Below are 17,145 nucleotides of genomic sequence, written 5' to 3'. Positions count from 1 at the left end.
GATCATGGCATCTGGTCCCATCGCTTCATGGGAAATAGATGGGTAAACAGTGGAAACAGTGTCAGACTTTATTTTGGGGGGCTGCAAAATCCCTGCAGATGGTGATTGCAGCCATGAAATTAAAAGACGCTTACTGCTTGGAAGGAAAGTTATGACCAACCTAGATAGCATATTAAAAAGCAGAGACATTACTTTGCCAACAAAGGTCCATCTGGTCAAGGCTATGGTTTTTCCAATGGTCATGTATGGATGTGAGAGTTGGGTGGTGAAGAAAGCTGAGCATCGAAGAATTGATGCTTTTGAAGTGTGGTGTTGGAGAAGACTTTTGAGAGTCCCTTGGACTGCAAGGAGATCCAACCAGTCCATCCTAAAGAGATCAGTCCTCGGTGTTCATTAGAAGGGCTGATGCTGAAGCTGAAACTCCAATACTTTGGCCACCTCATGTGAAGAGTTGACTCATTGGAAAAGACCCTCATGATGGGAGGGATTGGGGGTAGGAGGAGAAGGGGATGACAGAGGATGAGATGGCTGGATGGCATCACCGACTCAACGGACATGTGTTTGAGTAAACTCTGGGTGTTGGTGATGGACAGGGAGGCCTGGTGTGCTGTGATTCATGGGGTCGCAGAGTCGGACATGACTGAGCGACTGAACTGAACTGAATGGGTGCAGATACCATGATCTTAGTCTTTTTGATATTAGTTTTAAGCCAGCTCTTTCACTCTCCCCCTTCACCCTCATCAAGACGCTCTTTAGTTCCTCTTTGTTTTCTGACATTAGAGTGGTATGATCTGCACATCTGAGATTGTTGATGTTTCTCCCACCTATCTTGATTCCAGCTTATAACTCATCCAGCCTGACATTTCTCATGGTGTGCTCAGCATATGGATTAAACAAACAGGGTGACAGAAGACAGCACAGTTGTACTCCTTTCTCAATCTTGAACCAATCAGTTGTTCCATAGGATTCTAATTGTTGTTTCTTGACCCACATACCGGTTTCTCAGGAGACAGGTAATGGTCTGGTATTCACATCTCTTTAAGAGTTTCCCACAGTTTATTATGATCCACACAGTCTATCATCAATTCAGTTCAGTCACTCAGTTGTGTCAGACTCTTTGAGACCCCCATGGGCTGCAGCACGCCAGGCTTCCCTGTCCATCACCAATTCCCAGGGCTTGCTCAAACTCATGTCCATTGAGTTGGTGATGCCATCCAACCATCTCATCCTCTGTCGTCCCCTTCTCCTCCTGCCTTCAATCTTTCCCAGCATCAGGGTCTTTTCAAATGTGTCAGTTCTTTGCATCAGGTGGCCAAAGTACTGGAGTTTCACCTTCATCCTTCAGTCTTTCCAACAAATATTCAGGGTTGATTTCCTCTAGGACTGACTGGTTGGATCACATTGCAGTCCAAGAGACTCTCAAGAGTCTTCTGCAACAACACAGTTCAAAAGCATCAATTCTTCGGTGCTCAGCTTTCTTTATAGTTCAACTCTTACATCCATACATGACTGCTGAAAAAACCATAGCTTTGACTAGATGGACCTTTGTTGGCAAGTGATCTGCTTGCCAAAAAGCAAAAGTCTCTGCTTTTTATTTTTTTTATTTTTTGCTTTTTTTTGGTCTTTGCTTTTTAATATGCCATCGAGGTTGGTCATAACTTTTCTACCCAGGCGCAAGCACTTTTTAATTTCATGGCTGTAGTCATCACCTGCAGGGATTTTGGAGCCCCTCAAAATAAAGTTTGTCACTCTTTCCATTGTTTCCCCATCTATTTGCCATGAAGTGATGGACGAGATGCCATGATCTTAATTTTTTGAAAGTTGAGTTTTAAGCCAACTTTTTCACTCTCCTCTTTCACTTTCATCAAGAGGCTCTTCAGTTCTTCGATTTCTGCCATAAGGGTGGTGTCATCTGTGTATCTGAGGTTATTGATATTTCTCCCAGCAATCTTGATTCCAGCTTGTGCTTCATCCAGCCTGGCATTTTGCATGATGTACTCTGCATACAAGTTAAAGTCTATCTTACATTATTGAGTGCTTATGATCATCATCATGACTGTCATTCTTCAAGGCCACGTGGAACTCCAATGAAACACTGAAGTCAGATGTCACAAAATGTGATCTAAGGACAATCATCTGAAAGAGTTATCCAAAAGGCAGATTGTTGATCTCTACCCCACACCCACAGAACCAGAATCTCTGAGCGTGGAACTTGGAATCTGCATTTTTAACACTCTCCATGGAATTTTTATTTACACCAAGATTGGTGAACACTCCTTACAAAACCCGAAGCTGAAATATTAAGTTCTACCAAAAACTATTCTATGTCAGTTTCAATCTCCCAATTTATCCCTCCCCGTCTTACCCCTTGGTAACCATAAGTTTCTTTTTTACATCTGTAACTCTGATTCTGTTTCATAGATAAGTTCATTGGTACCCTTTTTTATATTTCACATGTGAGCAATATCAGATAATATTTGTTTGTCTGACTTATTTCACTCAGGGTAACAATCTCTAGGCCCATTCATGTTGCTGTAATGTCATTATTTCATTCTTTTTTATGGTGAGTAATATTCTACTGTATATATGTATGGCATCTTCTTTATTCATTCCTCTGGGACATTTAGGTTGCGTCTATGTTTTGGCTATTGTAAATAGTGCTGCTATGAACACTGAGGTGCATGTATATTTCCAAATTATGATTTTCTCTGGATATATGCCCAGGAATGGGATTGCTGGATCATAAGGTAGCTCTGTTTTTAGTTTTCAAAGGAACTTCCATACAGTTCTCCATAGTGGGTGTTACCAATTTACATTCCTACCAACAGTGAAGGAGGGTTCCCTTTTTTCCCCACCCTCTCCAGCATTTATTGTTTGTAGATTTTTTTGATGATGGCCATTCTGACTGGCCTGAGGTGATACATTATTGTAGTTTTGATTTGTATTTCTCTGATAATGAATGACTTTTTAAAAAGGCTGTTCTATCTCTGCATTTTGCTCCTTTCTCTAGAAAATTGTTCCTGAAAACGAATATCTATAGCTTTCTGGGAAAACAGCTCTTCCCATGATCATGGCCATGTTTACCAGAATTTCCTCCAAAAGTTTCTTTCACAACATATGCCTCCCTGGGGTCAATAATCCTCAACTTCTAAATGTTTTCACCATAGACATCATCTCAGCACCTAGTTTTTCCTGTGTGTACCATCTCTTAATCATCTGACCTTCCGACCAGTCTCACAACTGACAGAAGCTGGCAGCCATGCAATCATCTCCTCTGATCATTTTCCTTTCTTTTTTTCTTTTTTAAGAAAAAGGATGGCTTCCTAGGTGGCTCAGTGGTAAAGAATCCGCCTGTCAATGCAGGAGATGCTGGCGATGCGGGTTTGATCCCTGGGTCAGGAAGATCTGCTGGAGATGGGAATGGCAACTCACTTCAGTATTCTTGCCTGGAGAATCCCATGGACAGAGAAGCCTGGAGGGTTACAGTCGGCAGGTGGGGAGGGTCACAAAGACTTGGACATGCCTTAGTGACTAAGCACACAGCACACACAAGCAGAAACTGAGAAGCAATGAAAAGAAGGGGAATTGAGTGCAGTTTTTCACTGAGAAATCACACACAAGCCAGTCTTGGGATGATGGCTGCCTGAAGATCAAATAACAATCAAGTTTGGAAGATGAAATTTCAGATTATTTGGCAGTAGCTGTGGAGTCCCAGTTTTAATGATAGCTCATTGAAATTGCTCTTTTAATCACTCAGCTGAATCTTCATATTAGGGCCTTTGTCTTTGAAAAAGAGGAAATTCTGAGATTATCTGATGATGTGAATCTATTTATCTTCTTCTTCTAGGATGAGAAAGAACAATTGACTAAAGACATCATTCCTATACCCAGGGTCCTATAAGGCAAAAACTCACAGTCACCATGTTTTGATGCCAATTGAAGCTTTTGCAGCAGTTTGAGCAGGAGTCATTCATACTAGGCATTTTGCTCAGAAAGTACCAAGGAATCTGAAAGGTCGGGGCATGCCCCGGGAAAGTGCTGCAAGGCAAATTCCGGAGGCTGGCTAAACTTCCAGGGGCTGGCCCCCTGCAGCCTGGTCCAATCAGGTACCAACATAGAGCCCTCGGACACTGACCACCGCTGTAGCCCGCGCTTTCTTCCTTATATGAAAAGACCTGGCCTGGACGCCGGCCCGGACTATAAAACCCCTCCCCACCCCTCATACCTTGCAGACTCCCTTTGTCTCCTCACTCACCAGCCCCCGGGAGTTCTGCCCGAGAGCGACGCTTAATAAAGGCCTTTACCGCCGGTCCTTAGAGGCGGCTTTTTTTCCTCCCGCGGCGTTTTTCCTAACAGAATGGTAATATCCTTTGTGGTCACATATTACAGGATAATCCTATGTGAAGTAAGTTTAGGTGTGAGTCACATTTTTTTTTAAATGCAGATTCTTGGTATATTCCTATCCATGGGCACTTGGTCTACATGATGGAAGGGACTTTTCTAGTACTCGACTGTTAGGAAATCCATAAGATATGCTTAATTTTAGAATTGGTCTCTCTCTTTTATTAAGTCTGTTCATCATTTATCAAGGGGTCAGAAGATCCCCTGGAGAAGAAAATGGCCACCTACTCCAGTATTCTTGCCTGAAAAATCCCATGGACAGAGGATCCTGGCAGGCTCCAGTCCATGGGGTTGCAAAAGAGCCGGACACAACTTAGTGACTAAAATGTCATGTCATGTATAAAACAGATAACAAATAAGGACCTAACATACAGCACGGGGACCTCTACTAATACTCTGTAATGGCTTACATGGGAAAAGAATCTATAAACAGTGAATATACGCGTAACTGATTCACTTTGCTTTATAGTAGAAAGTAAACAACATTATAAATGAACTATACTCCAATAAAAATTTAAAAAAGAAGAAAAGAAAATATCAGTTCCAGGTCCCAGGGCTAGAAATTTAATTTGGGGCTGGGACCCCAGGGTAGCTGCATTTTTAGAAGGCTCACAGATAGTGAAGGACAGGGAAGCCTGGCCTGCTGCAGTCCATGGGGTTGCAAAGAGCTGGACACCACTGACTGAACAACAGGTGTTTCTAATGTAGCCACACTTGGGAGGCCGCCTACCCCACACGTTTGTTGGTCTGCGTTATCTGTGTCTGCTACGTCACCACCCTAGCTCAGGCGTCCAGGGAGGGTCACTCAAATTCGGAGTGCTGCTTACACAGGAGCCTGAGTCTGAGCTCAGGCTTGCATATTTTTCAATTTAGACTTGCATATTTCTACTCAGTGCCTCCCGTGCTAAGCACTTTGCGAATATGAAATGTCTGGGGCTCAACCAGGTGAAGAGATGTTCACGTTTCTGGTTTCATTTGTTGCGATTCCCGACGCGTCCGCAGAGCCTAGAACAGTGTTTGGTACGTAGCAGGCGAACAGCTTTATGCGACACTTGAAGGACAGTGACTGAATTCCAGGTAATCCTGCCTCCTTTTGAATCGTAACAACGAATCAGTGAAACGGGTTTCTATCTCTGACTTCATCGGATCCGTGCCTGGAGGTGACACCTAGCCGCCGGGTACCTCCCCGATTTTGTCCCACCGTTCGGAGGCCGAAGATGTGCCCTAATAAGGTTCAGTTCAGTAGCGGCCGGGATTAACCCGGAGTCACACGAGTGGGCGTGTCCTGCCTCTCGCCTGGCGCAGCCTCAGAGCAGAACTCGCCTCCCCGGCCCCGCCCTATTCTCTCCCGGAGGGCGGGGCGAAGGGCAGGCTGGGAGAGGAGGCGAGTGGGGCCTGCGCGCGTGCGCGGTAGCGAGCTCACGGGCCGGGTGGCTGTGGCTGGCAGGGCCTCAGCGATTTGAGAGAACATGCAGGTGAGTAAGCCGGGGGTGGGGCAGGGGGCTCGATGCCTGGAGGCTGCGGCCGCTCGTTTTGCCCGGCTCGGTCCATGCGGGCGGCTGCCTGTCCTTCCCGGGCCCGTGGGAAGTGCCGGACGCCTCAGGCTCGGGGTGGCCACGCGAGTCGAGGCCGGCGCAGGCGCAGTGCGGACGGGCGGGCGTGGTCCCGCGAGCCCGCGGGCTGGGCGTGCCCGCTCCCCTCCGTGTGTCCCAGCCCCGAATCTCAGCTTTGACGGTAGTTCTCCGTGAGGTCGGCTACCCTGGGCCTGTGAAGGCCTCTCCGGATCTTACCTGACAGAGTTGCTTCCTCCTTGTTAACTCTTAGCGAGCACCTGAACTGGTGTGTTATGAACCCCCTTCACGGATGCGGAAGCTGAGGCTCGGACAATTGGAGGGTCCTGCCCTGAGGGGGTCGCATAACATAACCCGTGTTCTTGACCCTGCCTAGAGCTGAGTGAGGGGTTACAGCATCCTTCTCTCTCTGCCTTCCAGTGTTGGTGTACAGGTGGAGATGCGCTTCCGGTGGACCCTGGAGTCCAGCCTGAGGGTCCCGCTGCCCAATTATTAATACTTTCCCTTTTAAAATGGATAAAACCAAATCCCTCAGTTTTGTTCTTTTATTGTATCAGGAATTTACTAATGGAACTTGACTAAAAACCCATGGAAAAGTGAAAAAGACATCGTGGACATGGATGCTTGTATGAGAAAATCTCTGACTCAGTTTTGTCACTGTTAAAGGACCCTCCTCCAGAGGTCACTCTGCTGTCTCCTAGATCTCCCTGTGGTCCGGAATCCTGATGACCTCATCTCTGACTCAGTGGCAGAAGGGAAATGGAGTTAGTGTGGGTTTGACTGGGGTTGAGAGGTTAGTTGCTGTTCAGTCTCTCAGATGTTTCAGACTCTTTGCAACCCCATGAACTGCAGCAGGCTAGGCTCCCCAGTCCTTCACCATCTCCTGGAGGTTGCTCAAACTCATGTCCATTGAGTCTGCGCCATCCAGCCATCTCATCCTCTATTGCCCTCTTCTCCTCCTGTCTTCAGTCTTTCCCAGCATCAGGGTCTTTTTCAGTGACTGGGCTCTTCACATCAGGTGGCCAAAGGACTGAAGCTTCAGCATTCCAATGAATATTCAGGGCTGGAGAGGATGATCATCTCCAAATGCAATGTATCTCATGAAGAGGAAACTCACGGCTGCCCTGGCCTCCTTTGTGTTCTCTGTCCTTCAGGCCCCTTCTCAAAAATGTCGTGTCTTAAGAGGCCTTCCTGACCACCCTGTGGAATGGGTTCTGTTTGTTTCTCTTTGATATATTTCAGCAGGACTGGCCAAGGAACTGGGGGTAGAGACCGGTTATCCCAGTGCCCTTTCCACAGCTTCCTGGTTTCACATTCCAGACCTGCCAGGACATGCCAAACCAGGGTTTGGGCAGCTGTGTTCTGAAGCTAGGAGCCCACCTTGGCATTTGTTTTTCTGATAGTTGATCCTGGTAAGTTTGACTTGTTCCAGCCTGGCAGTGTCTTCCTTAACGCCATGGCTCTCCCAGGTTTGTGAGGTAACTAGGTGTGTACAGGTGAAGAACTTGGTGGTGTCCCCAGCATGTAGGACTCAGTAAGCATCAGCTATTGTGAACTTCTCCATGGCGTCTCAGCTCTTGCTCTTAGCCTTGGCCTTTAGGGAATCAGTCAGGCTCTCTTCCTTCTGATTGTCTTGCAGCCACTCAGGGCTTTGGAATACTCGGTATCTTGTACTTGGGCCCTTTGCCCGAACTGGTCCTTCTGCCTGGAAAGTAATTTCCTAAATTTTCACTCCTCTGTTTGGTTCCTTCTCACCCTCCAGTTACAGTTAAATGTCAACTCTTCTAAGAGAATGTCTTTGCCCATCCTGTGGACTGCATGCCCCTTGGAAGTCTAGCTCAGCAGCCTGGTTATTGCATTTGCCATAACATATAATCTGTCTCTTTGTATATTTAATTATTCATTGCCTATTTCTTTTTCTCACCTGTAAAACTGGTGACTTTGGCATTCATTATGCTTCCCTACCATCTAGTACAATCATTTGCATATAGTAGGCACTTAATAAATATCTGTTGAAGGAAGCACTCTGAGTCATTAATGAAAATTGACCAGAAGCCAGGTCAGAGCCTTGGTGTCAGCATGGATGTCAGTCTGAACATAATAGCCTGATTTTTACCCTAAGACAGGAAGATTGGAACACGGGTTGTGTGTCTTTTGACAGGTTCCCAGAAATAGACCTCAGAATAATTTGGTGTGAACTCCCCTTCTTACCACTTTCCCATTTGAACCCTTGCCCAACATGGCGCCCTCCACAGTGGACTTGGCCCTCACGGTACCCTTGGTCCATCTGCTCTAGGACCCCAACGCAGACACCGAGTGGAATGACATCTTACGCAAAAAAGGCATCTTGCCCTCAAAGGAAGATTTGAAAGATCTGGAGAAGGAGGCAGAAGAAGAGGAGCAGCGGATCCTCCAGCAGTCCATTGGTGAGCTTACCAATGTGTGTTTGTGATTCTGATTCTCTCTGCTTAGGAAACACTTGGCAAGCCTCTAACTGCTTCAGTAGAAGGATCCTCTGAGCGAGAGTTGGGAGCAGGGATTGAAGTGCTGGGCTGGACACTGCCTCTGGGCCCTCCGGCAGGGCATCTCTGGCTTCATCTTCCTGGGCCGTGGAACTGGGGGCACTTCAGACGTTCCCTCCATTTCCACACTTTCTTGTCCGTGTCGGATCAGCACATTATAACCCTGGAGAAAATATTTCTGAGTCTCCACTTTCTGGTCAGTGATTCAGTTTGGTTAATGTCATGGAAATCTGCCCAGAAGTTTTTACTGTTTGTAGTCCCCTGAGCATATGCTTTATCTTTGTGGTTTGATTGAGAATATTAAAATAGCTTGATTTGGGGAAACATAAGATGCTTGTAGTGTATGCGGTCTGAGGTCTTTCTCACATGTAGGTATACCACTTGAATTGGAATCCCTCGTGGTGCTTGTCAAAAAAACAAGCAAACAAACAAAACACAACAACACACAGTTCCTCCTGAATCAGAATCTCTGGGGGTAAGGCCCAGGAATGTCCATGTTAAGCCAGTGCCCCAGAGAGTTTCTGATTCACGCTAAAGTTTGAGAACCGTGGATCACAGGGGCTAGGACTTCTGTCCCGTGTTGACATGTTAGGGCTGATTTAGAGGAGGATTTATGACACAGCGTTTATCTAGCAAATGTAATAAATTCTATCCAGTTATGGAAGGACTGCTGTGTGCCGTGTGTTTTCTAGGCACTGGGGCTTTAGCTGTGCATGGGCCAGCCAAAACACCCTGTCCTCTTGAACTTACGTTCTAAGGGAGGAGACAGACAGCAAATGACACATGAGTGAAATATAGGAAAATAAGGAAGGAAGGGGTTGCAGAAGAAAGTGAAAGTTGCTCAGTCATGTCTAACTCTTTGTGACCCCATGGACTGGGGTCTGGCAGGCTCCTCTGTCCTTGGAATTCTCCAGGCGAAATACTGGAGTGCGTAGCCATTCCCTTCTCCAGAGGATCTTCCCGACCCAGTGATCAAACCCAGGTCTCCCTCATTGCAAGTGGATTCTTTACCATCTGAGCCACCAGGGAAGCCCTGGTGGGTATAAGGTTGGAGGAGGGGTGGGTGTAATTCTAGAGCGTCAGAGAGGGCCTCACTGGGAGTGACATTTGAGCAGACCTGAGGGAGGTGAATGAGCAAGTGGGAAGCACGTTGGAGGATCTGCCAGGAGGCCAGTGGGACTGGGAGACAGAAGCAGGAGGTTCAGAGGGACAACCAGGGGTCAGACATTTAGGACCTTGTAGCTTCTAGTGTGGACCTTGGCTTCGATGTCTAATGAGGTGGACATCATTGGAGGTTTGAACAGAGGAGGGACGTGTCCTCTGTGTTGACAGCACCTTCCTGTTGTTGTCTTACTAGGTGCGGACTGTGGGGGCAGGGCAGGAAGTGGGGAGACCAGTTGAAACGACTGCAGTGGTACCCTTGGCAAGTGATGCCATTGGCTTGGACCAGAGTGGTGGGTGGAAATGGCCAGATCTGGGCATATTCTGAAGGTAGGGTCGGCGGGGTTTGCTTATAGATCCTGTGATGGGTGTAAGAGCAAGTAAGGCAAAGATGACTGCCAGGCTCTGGGTTTGAGTGGCCAGAAAGATGGAGTCACCACCTGAGGTGAGGAAGGCTTGGGCAGGAGCAGGTTTGGAGGTGAAGATCAGGAGCTCGATTTAGGACCTAGTCACTTTGAGGTTTCTTATTAGACAAATACAGATGGTAGGTGAGCAGTTGGGAATGCTTTCTAAATCAGAAATAAGGGCTAGAGGCCTATATTTGGGAGTTGTCAGCATGTCGGTGGGTTTTAAAGCTGTGAGATGCAGTCACCAAGGGAGCGGGGATAGGTGAGGAAGGAAAGGAGTCCAGTCAACAGAGGGTTCAGGGGAGGGGCCGCCAGGAGGGAGGAGGAAAAGAGGCCAGAGGAAGATGGACTTTGAGAGAGGAGGCAGTGATGGATTAGGCCAAATATGCTCATTGGTTGAGAAAAGACATCATTACTGACTTTGGTAAGAGCAGGTTTGGGTCATGACAGGGTGGGGTCGGGACAAAAACCTGACTGGATGTCAAGAAGCAAGAGTCTTTATGGCAATATAAACAAAATACAGATTTTTACAGCCATTGATAAAAATAGGAGAGAGAGCTGCCTACCAGTCACAAGAGAAGACAGGTGATAATCCCTTGACCTCAAGCAAAGGTGTGCTGGGGAGGACTCCAGAGGGTATCCTCCCACCTTCGTGGAGGCATGAGAACTGTTAATCACCTGTCTCCGAGCATCAGTACTTGCAGATCAGGCTACTTGAGCTCAGGCTAATATACCTCTTTCCTTTTATAAATTTGGGAAACTTCCTGTTTGTATCCTTATTGTTGTGTGAAGATAAGAGAGCCAGGCTGGCTGATATCAACACAGTCCTATCTTTTAAAAATGCTCTCCCCTTCTTTGTTACTGTGTAACACTTTGGATGTGTGCATGCATGCTAAGTTACTTCAGTCATGTCTGACTGTTTGCAACCCTATGGACGTGTAGCCCACCAGGCTTCTCTGTTCATGGGATTCTCCAGGCAAGAATACTGGAGTGGGTTGCCATGCCCTTCTCCAGGGGGTCTTCCCGACCCAGGGATCGAACTTGCATCTCTAAACATCCTGCATTGTCAGACAAGTCCTTTACCACTAGTGTAACACCTTAACTACTTTTTATTTTGGTTTTGATGGGCTAGGGGCCTTTTGGTATTGCATGCACTCCTTTAGGAGAAAAGTGAAGGAGAAAAGACCCAAAATGCATCTTCGTTCATCTTTTACATTTTTGGTTTTTCACCAACTCAATGACATTCAGTGAAAACATATGAAGACATGACTTTGGAAGAACTGGAGGATAATGAAGACGAATTTAATGAGGAAGACGAACGTGCAATTGAAATGTACAGGTTAGTGCCACCCAGAGGGCTGCTTGGTTTTTCATGTGGCACTATAATGTGCGTCCTTTGAGATAAACCTGGCACATAAGTAAGTAAGCCTGGACCTTTACAGAGTTGCCGTGTGAAAGGGATGTGTGCGAGCACATGTGTGTAAGATGTCTCTCCTCCTCCTCCTGTCGTGCAGGCAGCAAAGACTGGCCGAGTGGAAAGCAACCCAGCTGAAGAATAAATTTGGAGAGGTTTTGGAAATCTCGGGAGAGGATTATGTTCAGGAAGTTACGAAAGCCGGTGAGGGCCTGTGGGTCATCCTGCATCTTTACAAGCAAGGGTGAGCTGTGATATGCGCGCGCGCGTGCTCACTCACTCAGGCGTGTCTGACTCTGTGACCCCGTGGAGTGTAGCCTACAGGCCTCTCTGTCCGTGGGACTTCCCAAGCAAGAGTACTGCAGTGGGCTGGCATTTCCTTCTCCAGGGGATCGTCCCGACCCAGGGACCAGACCTGCACATCCTGTGTCTCCTGCTTTGTCAGGGGTGTTCTTTACCTCTGAGCCACCTGGGAAGCCCTGATGCCTGTCTTTAAATATTCATTTGAATTTATGTCTTGAACATCTCAGGCTTACTTCACACCAGAGGGTTTTTTTTTTTAATTAATGTTTTATGTGTTTTTGTTGCAGATTTGCCCAAATGTTATTGTCTAATTTTTGTCTTAAGACTTTCAGATTAATATTTGTGGCTAATACGAATGCCTTTATTAAATTGTAGCACAACAGATTTTTTTTCTTAATTGTAAATGAATTCCTCAATCACTTGTCCCTCTGAAAAAACTCCAGCGTTTCACGACTCACATGTCGTGAGTCACTCTCCTTGACGGTGCCGGTGACCTTTGTGAGCATTGTCCATGGCGAGTGATGCAGAGAGCCCCTAGCGCCTCACCTTCAGTTTTGCTCCCACCGTGTGGAGTCCAGTGCTTGTGGAGTTTCTTTCAAGCAGGAGGCGCATTCTGAATCACACATTCTAAGCCTTGGATGTTCTCTGCTTTAGAAAAGCAAGACAATTATCTTTTACAATGGAGCTGCTTTTCTGACTTACTCGGTCAGATTAAATTGGACTTTGGCTTTTGAACACTTTGCCCAAACCTATTAGAAAGTTTTTAGAAACCGTTCATCTTGGCTGGAGTAGCAGAAGCACTTGTGAAGTTGTCATGGGGTTTTCTATGGGGCACAAGGGCGGTTGAGGTTTACTGTATGCAGACACAAACTCACAGTTGCTTCCCTTTATTTCACAGGATTCCCCTCTGTGCTCTGATAAATCAGCACTTCAGTGCACTTGCCAGGAAGTTTCCTGATGTCAAGTTTATCAAAGCCATTTCAACCACCTGCATCCCCAATTACCCTGATAGGAATCTGCCCACGATATTTGTGTACCTCGAAGGTGACATCAAGGCCCAGTTTATCGGCCCTCTGGTGTTTGGTGGCATGAGCCTGACGCTGGATGGTAAGGACTCTGAGGTACACGTGAGGGATGGGGAGGGAGTGTGTCTGCCGTTAAGGGCGCCTGTTTCCTAGACGCAGGTGGGATGATTTGTCATAGAGTCACCTTTGTCCCGTGTGAGTGAGTGTGAAAAAGGAAGAACATTGAATCTGCCATCTTAGATGAGTCATTGGGAGCAATTACAACTGGACTTTGAGTTAAAAGAGAGCAAAATGGATTTTAAAATATTTAATATATTGTCTGTGCTGTTTTATTTGTCCCTACAGTTGAATGTGTTTGTTCTTTAGTTATAACTCAAGATCACATCATTCATTTATTTAATGCACCCAGACATATTAGTGACATGTTTATATGTAAAATACATAAATACATGTAAATTTATACATATATAAATCTCTATAAAAATATTTTTTCAGTTGAAAGGAAACTTTTAAATGAAAAGTTTATTTAATTCTGCCTCTTAACTCCTAAAGGATATATCTTTTATTTTTTTCTACTTGTGAAATAGGAAGTATTAAAATACATATGCACACATAATATGTGGGAGAGAAGCTGAGGCCTGCGAGCTTCCTACTAGGTCAGATTCTTTTATCTCTTTAGTGCAGTGATATGTCCAACTATGCTTTAGTTAGTAGCCTTTAAAAACGTGTTATATCTACTTTATATATAGAGTTGAATATGAGATATTCAACTGGGAAACATGTAAACAGATACATGGATGCATATATATATTATATCAGTTTTGCTTTATTCCAGTGTTCAAAGACATATGATATTTCAAACTATGTGTTTTGCCTCTTATTTTGATCTTTGAACATACCATTAGTGGGGAGAGAGAGGTGTACAATAATAATTATAGTCTTTGTTTCTAGAAAAAGTCTCATTTGTAGGCCAGGCTCCATGGAATTCTCCAGGCAAGAATACTGGAGTGGGTTGCCATTCCCTCCTCCAGGGGATCTTCCCAACTCAGGGATCAAACCTAGGCCTCCTGCATTGCTGGCAGATTCTTTCCTAAGTACATTCTTTATTAAGTACATTAACTTATGCATATGCATGTACATGTGAATCTAAATACATCCTTAAGAATCAGAAATCCTAAGAATTTTTTTTTTTGAGAAATTTATTGAATTTTCTTGGTCATTGAACCAAGATACCTAGAGCTGAAAATACTGATGCTGTTCATCTCCGTGGAACACTTTGAATTAAGGCGGTTTCAGTAAAATTGGTTTTTAGATTTTTTAAAAAATTTATTGGGCTGCACTGGATCTTAGTTGTAGCATTCAAGGTCTAGTTCACTGACTGGGGATTGAACCCAGGCCCCTTGCATTGGGAGCATGGAGTCTTAACCACTAGACCACGAGGGAAGTCCCTGGTTTTCAGATTTGAATAGAAGTTTCCTACTTAGTAGAGCATCAGCTTAAACTAGACTGTTTGGTGTAGATCTGACAGTCTCTCACTCCTGCCTGGGTAGAAAAATATATCACTTGATTTTGCTTCACAGTGTCTCACACCAATATGGATTTTCACTGATTATAAAGGAGCTAAGCCTTTAATCACTGATTCTTTTTTTTTTTTCCTGACACTTTTAAGAATTATTACTACTTGGAACAAATGTATCAATCTTAGCATGTCATCATACATTGAGCCTTTGACTCTAATAGGTTGAGATATTGGACATGAGGTTTAAGAATTTCCTTTTGCTAAATAAAATTGGATTTAATAATTACATTGCCAGCAAGACTGTGAAAAGTATTTTCTTGGTATATTTCATGCTGATTTCTTTCCTGGGACATTCTGCAAGCCAAGAAGCTAGCTGTGAGGAGATAGGTTTAGTCCTTGGTTTTTTGATTAGTTATCCTGGAGGTTCAAATGTATGTAATATTTCATTTCATCTCTTGTTATGAGAAGTTTTTGCAGCTATTTTGTTTTCTTAAGGGTCCGATTTTTTTTTCCCTTTCTTCCAGGTACCTTATAATTATGACCCTCAAATTGTCATCAAGTGTGGATGGTCATAGTTTCTGCTTAGAAAAACACAGTGGCTTGAGGTTCCCACTCAGGCTGAGTCTTAGGCAATTTGCTTTTTCTTTATCATGCAGAGTTGGAGTGGAAGTTGTCTGAGTCTGGAGCCATCAAGACGAGCCTGGAGGAGAACCCCAGGAAGCCCGTGGAAGACGTGCTGCTGTCCGCGGTGCGGTGCTCCGTCCCCGCCAGGAGGGACAGCGATTCCGAGGATGACTGAGGCCGTGGCCCTGGCAACCTGCTGAACTTTCTCGAAGTGATACAGCGTCTGAACTTTTTTTAAAAAAGGAGAAAGTACGAACGTATACTGTGGTTTTTTTAGTCTTTTATATTATGTTCTGAATCTCATAGATCTCAGAAATAATCATTGCTGGGAATCCTTTTAAATTTCTGGAAACTTTTTAAATTAATAGTATTTCCTTAAGAAAAAAATAAAAGCCAGATATTAGTTTGGCAGATGTCTGTGTTTTCCTCACTTATATTTTAGGTCAGCTGTAAGACTGTTCGCTATTTGTTCACATAAAACTATTCAAAAAGAAATACAGAGGTTTTTTTTTTAACAATGTGAATAAATTATACAGTGGAAAATGGCAAGCTAAGCTTTGCATTTATATTATTTGTTTTTATTCTTTTATAGAGCTAGCAACAGGATTATTAACTCAAAGAAATGATTGCTAGAAAGAAGTCTTAGTATTTATCCTGTTTAGAAGAAATAGGCAATAATTCTTGTGAAGTACTGTCTTATCAAAGCCTAAAAGATTAGGCTTATCAAACTAAAAGATTCCAATTTACTGCCATTTGGGGTCAAATAATTTTTCTAGTTAAGATAATTTTTTGTTTTCAAGCTGTTGAGATGTGAGCTAATCTCAATTACCATAAAAGGTGTCACTTGAAACTCTTTTTTTGGAAATAAATAGGTATAAGCACACACAGAGGTAGACAAAGTGTATCTCAATCAGTAAAAAACATAATAAAATGTTTCTGAACCAGAATCTGTTAGCATTTACCACTTAGTGTCAAATTGACATTAACAGAATAATCAGGGGACTGTTATTCCCTTATACCTGTGTTGAGTAATGTAGTGCTCACTACACATAGTAACAACAACTGGTTTGAATCTTTAGAAAATGTGATCAGAGAGGGCACAGAGCTCCTTCAGATTGTTGTTGTTTATTTTTGCTGTCATTCAGAGAGAAATAGGCAGAAGTGTCTGCATTAGTGACTTTGTTCTTCTGTTCACATGAGAGCCAGCACTTCTGATGGAAACATACCCTGTGTCATAGTCTTCCTTGAAGGATTTCTCATGAGATATTAATTGCAGGGTGAAAATAAGCTTGGTCAGTCCTGTCACTCATCTGCTGGTGTCCCATGGCTTAGATTTTCTGTTGTCGGCTGACAGCAGACTGAAATGCAGTGGTGAAGGTGTGAGTGCCATGTTGGTCAAGAGCTGTGGTGTGTACACGTTCCCAGGGGAGAGAGGTGTGTGTGAGCATTGAGGCTGCGTCTACCAGCACCGGCGGCAGGCCTCGTTCCCCTGAGGGGCCCGTTCAGGGTGTCGTTCTCAACGTGCGCTGTGCCACTTTGATCTTTGTTCCTGTGACATCTTTCCTCCATGCCAGACTAAGGTGTTGAGTTTGTGCTCAAAGGCTCAGGTGACTTGGTTCATGATCCCTGTCTGGACATACAGCTCGCAGACCCCAGAAAGCTGTTTAGTCGTGCTGACTGAACTTGACTTAAAAATGCAGAGAAAGAACAGCATCTTTGTCCTAATATTAGAATTGTAATTTTGAACCCAACCTGCAAATTTCTACAGGTTGGTTACTTCTGGGAGACTTCCCTGTATTCCTTACCATTCACTCCTTTTTCATTTGGAGCATTTGTGATGTGATGGAGATGATGTAGCTTGGCTCTGAAGCATTGAGTTTGTTTCGTTCCACAGCAGAAACACAATGAACAGGGAAAACCAGCAAGAAAGATCTCAACAGTCTGTCTCCTGGTGTTGGGAGGGAACAGTTATGGGTAAGGGGTGTTGAGCAGGTGCTGGGTAACCCTCTCTATAGTGATATTGGTGAGAAATGTTTTCAGGAAGTTGGGGTGGTAAGTAGTTTGGGAGAAATAACATAGTAACACTGTAGACTCACCCCTTGGCATCCATGGTAGTTGGTTCCAGGGCCCCATGGGGTGTCTGCAGATCCTCAGGTCCTTGCAGCTGGCTCTCCACGTCATCAGTCTGTGGTTTGTTG

General features: G+C 44.7%; 1 protein-coding gene across 1 annotated transcript; it reads left to right on the top strand.

Moving 5' to 3' along the window:
* Positions 1 to 5,758: 5,758 nt before the first annotated feature.
* On the top strand, positions 5,759 to 15,358 carry PDCL3 (phosducin like 3). Its single transcript, XM_043918578.1, has 6 exons — positions 5,759 to 5,876; positions 8,269 to 8,398; positions 11,311 to 11,401; positions 11,577 to 11,720; positions 12,678 to 12,886; positions 14,980 to 15,358. Exons 1-6 carry the CDS (start codon positions 5,871 to 5,873, stop codon positions 15,120 to 15,122), a joined length of 723 nt encoding a protein of 240 aa, XP_043774513.1. The 5' UTR covers positions 5,759 to 5,870; the 3' UTR covers positions 15,123 to 15,358.
* Positions 15,359 to 17,145: the final 1,787 nt, after the last annotated feature.

Source organism: Cervus elaphus, chromosome 11 (genome assembly GCF_910594005.1).
Source record: "Cervus elaphus chromosome 11, mCerEla1.1, whole genome shotgun sequence".
Lineage (NCBI taxonomy): Eukaryota > Metazoa > Chordata > Mammalia > Artiodactyla > Cervidae > Cervus > Cervus elaphus.
This window is presented reverse-complemented; position numbering and strand designations above follow the sequence as displayed.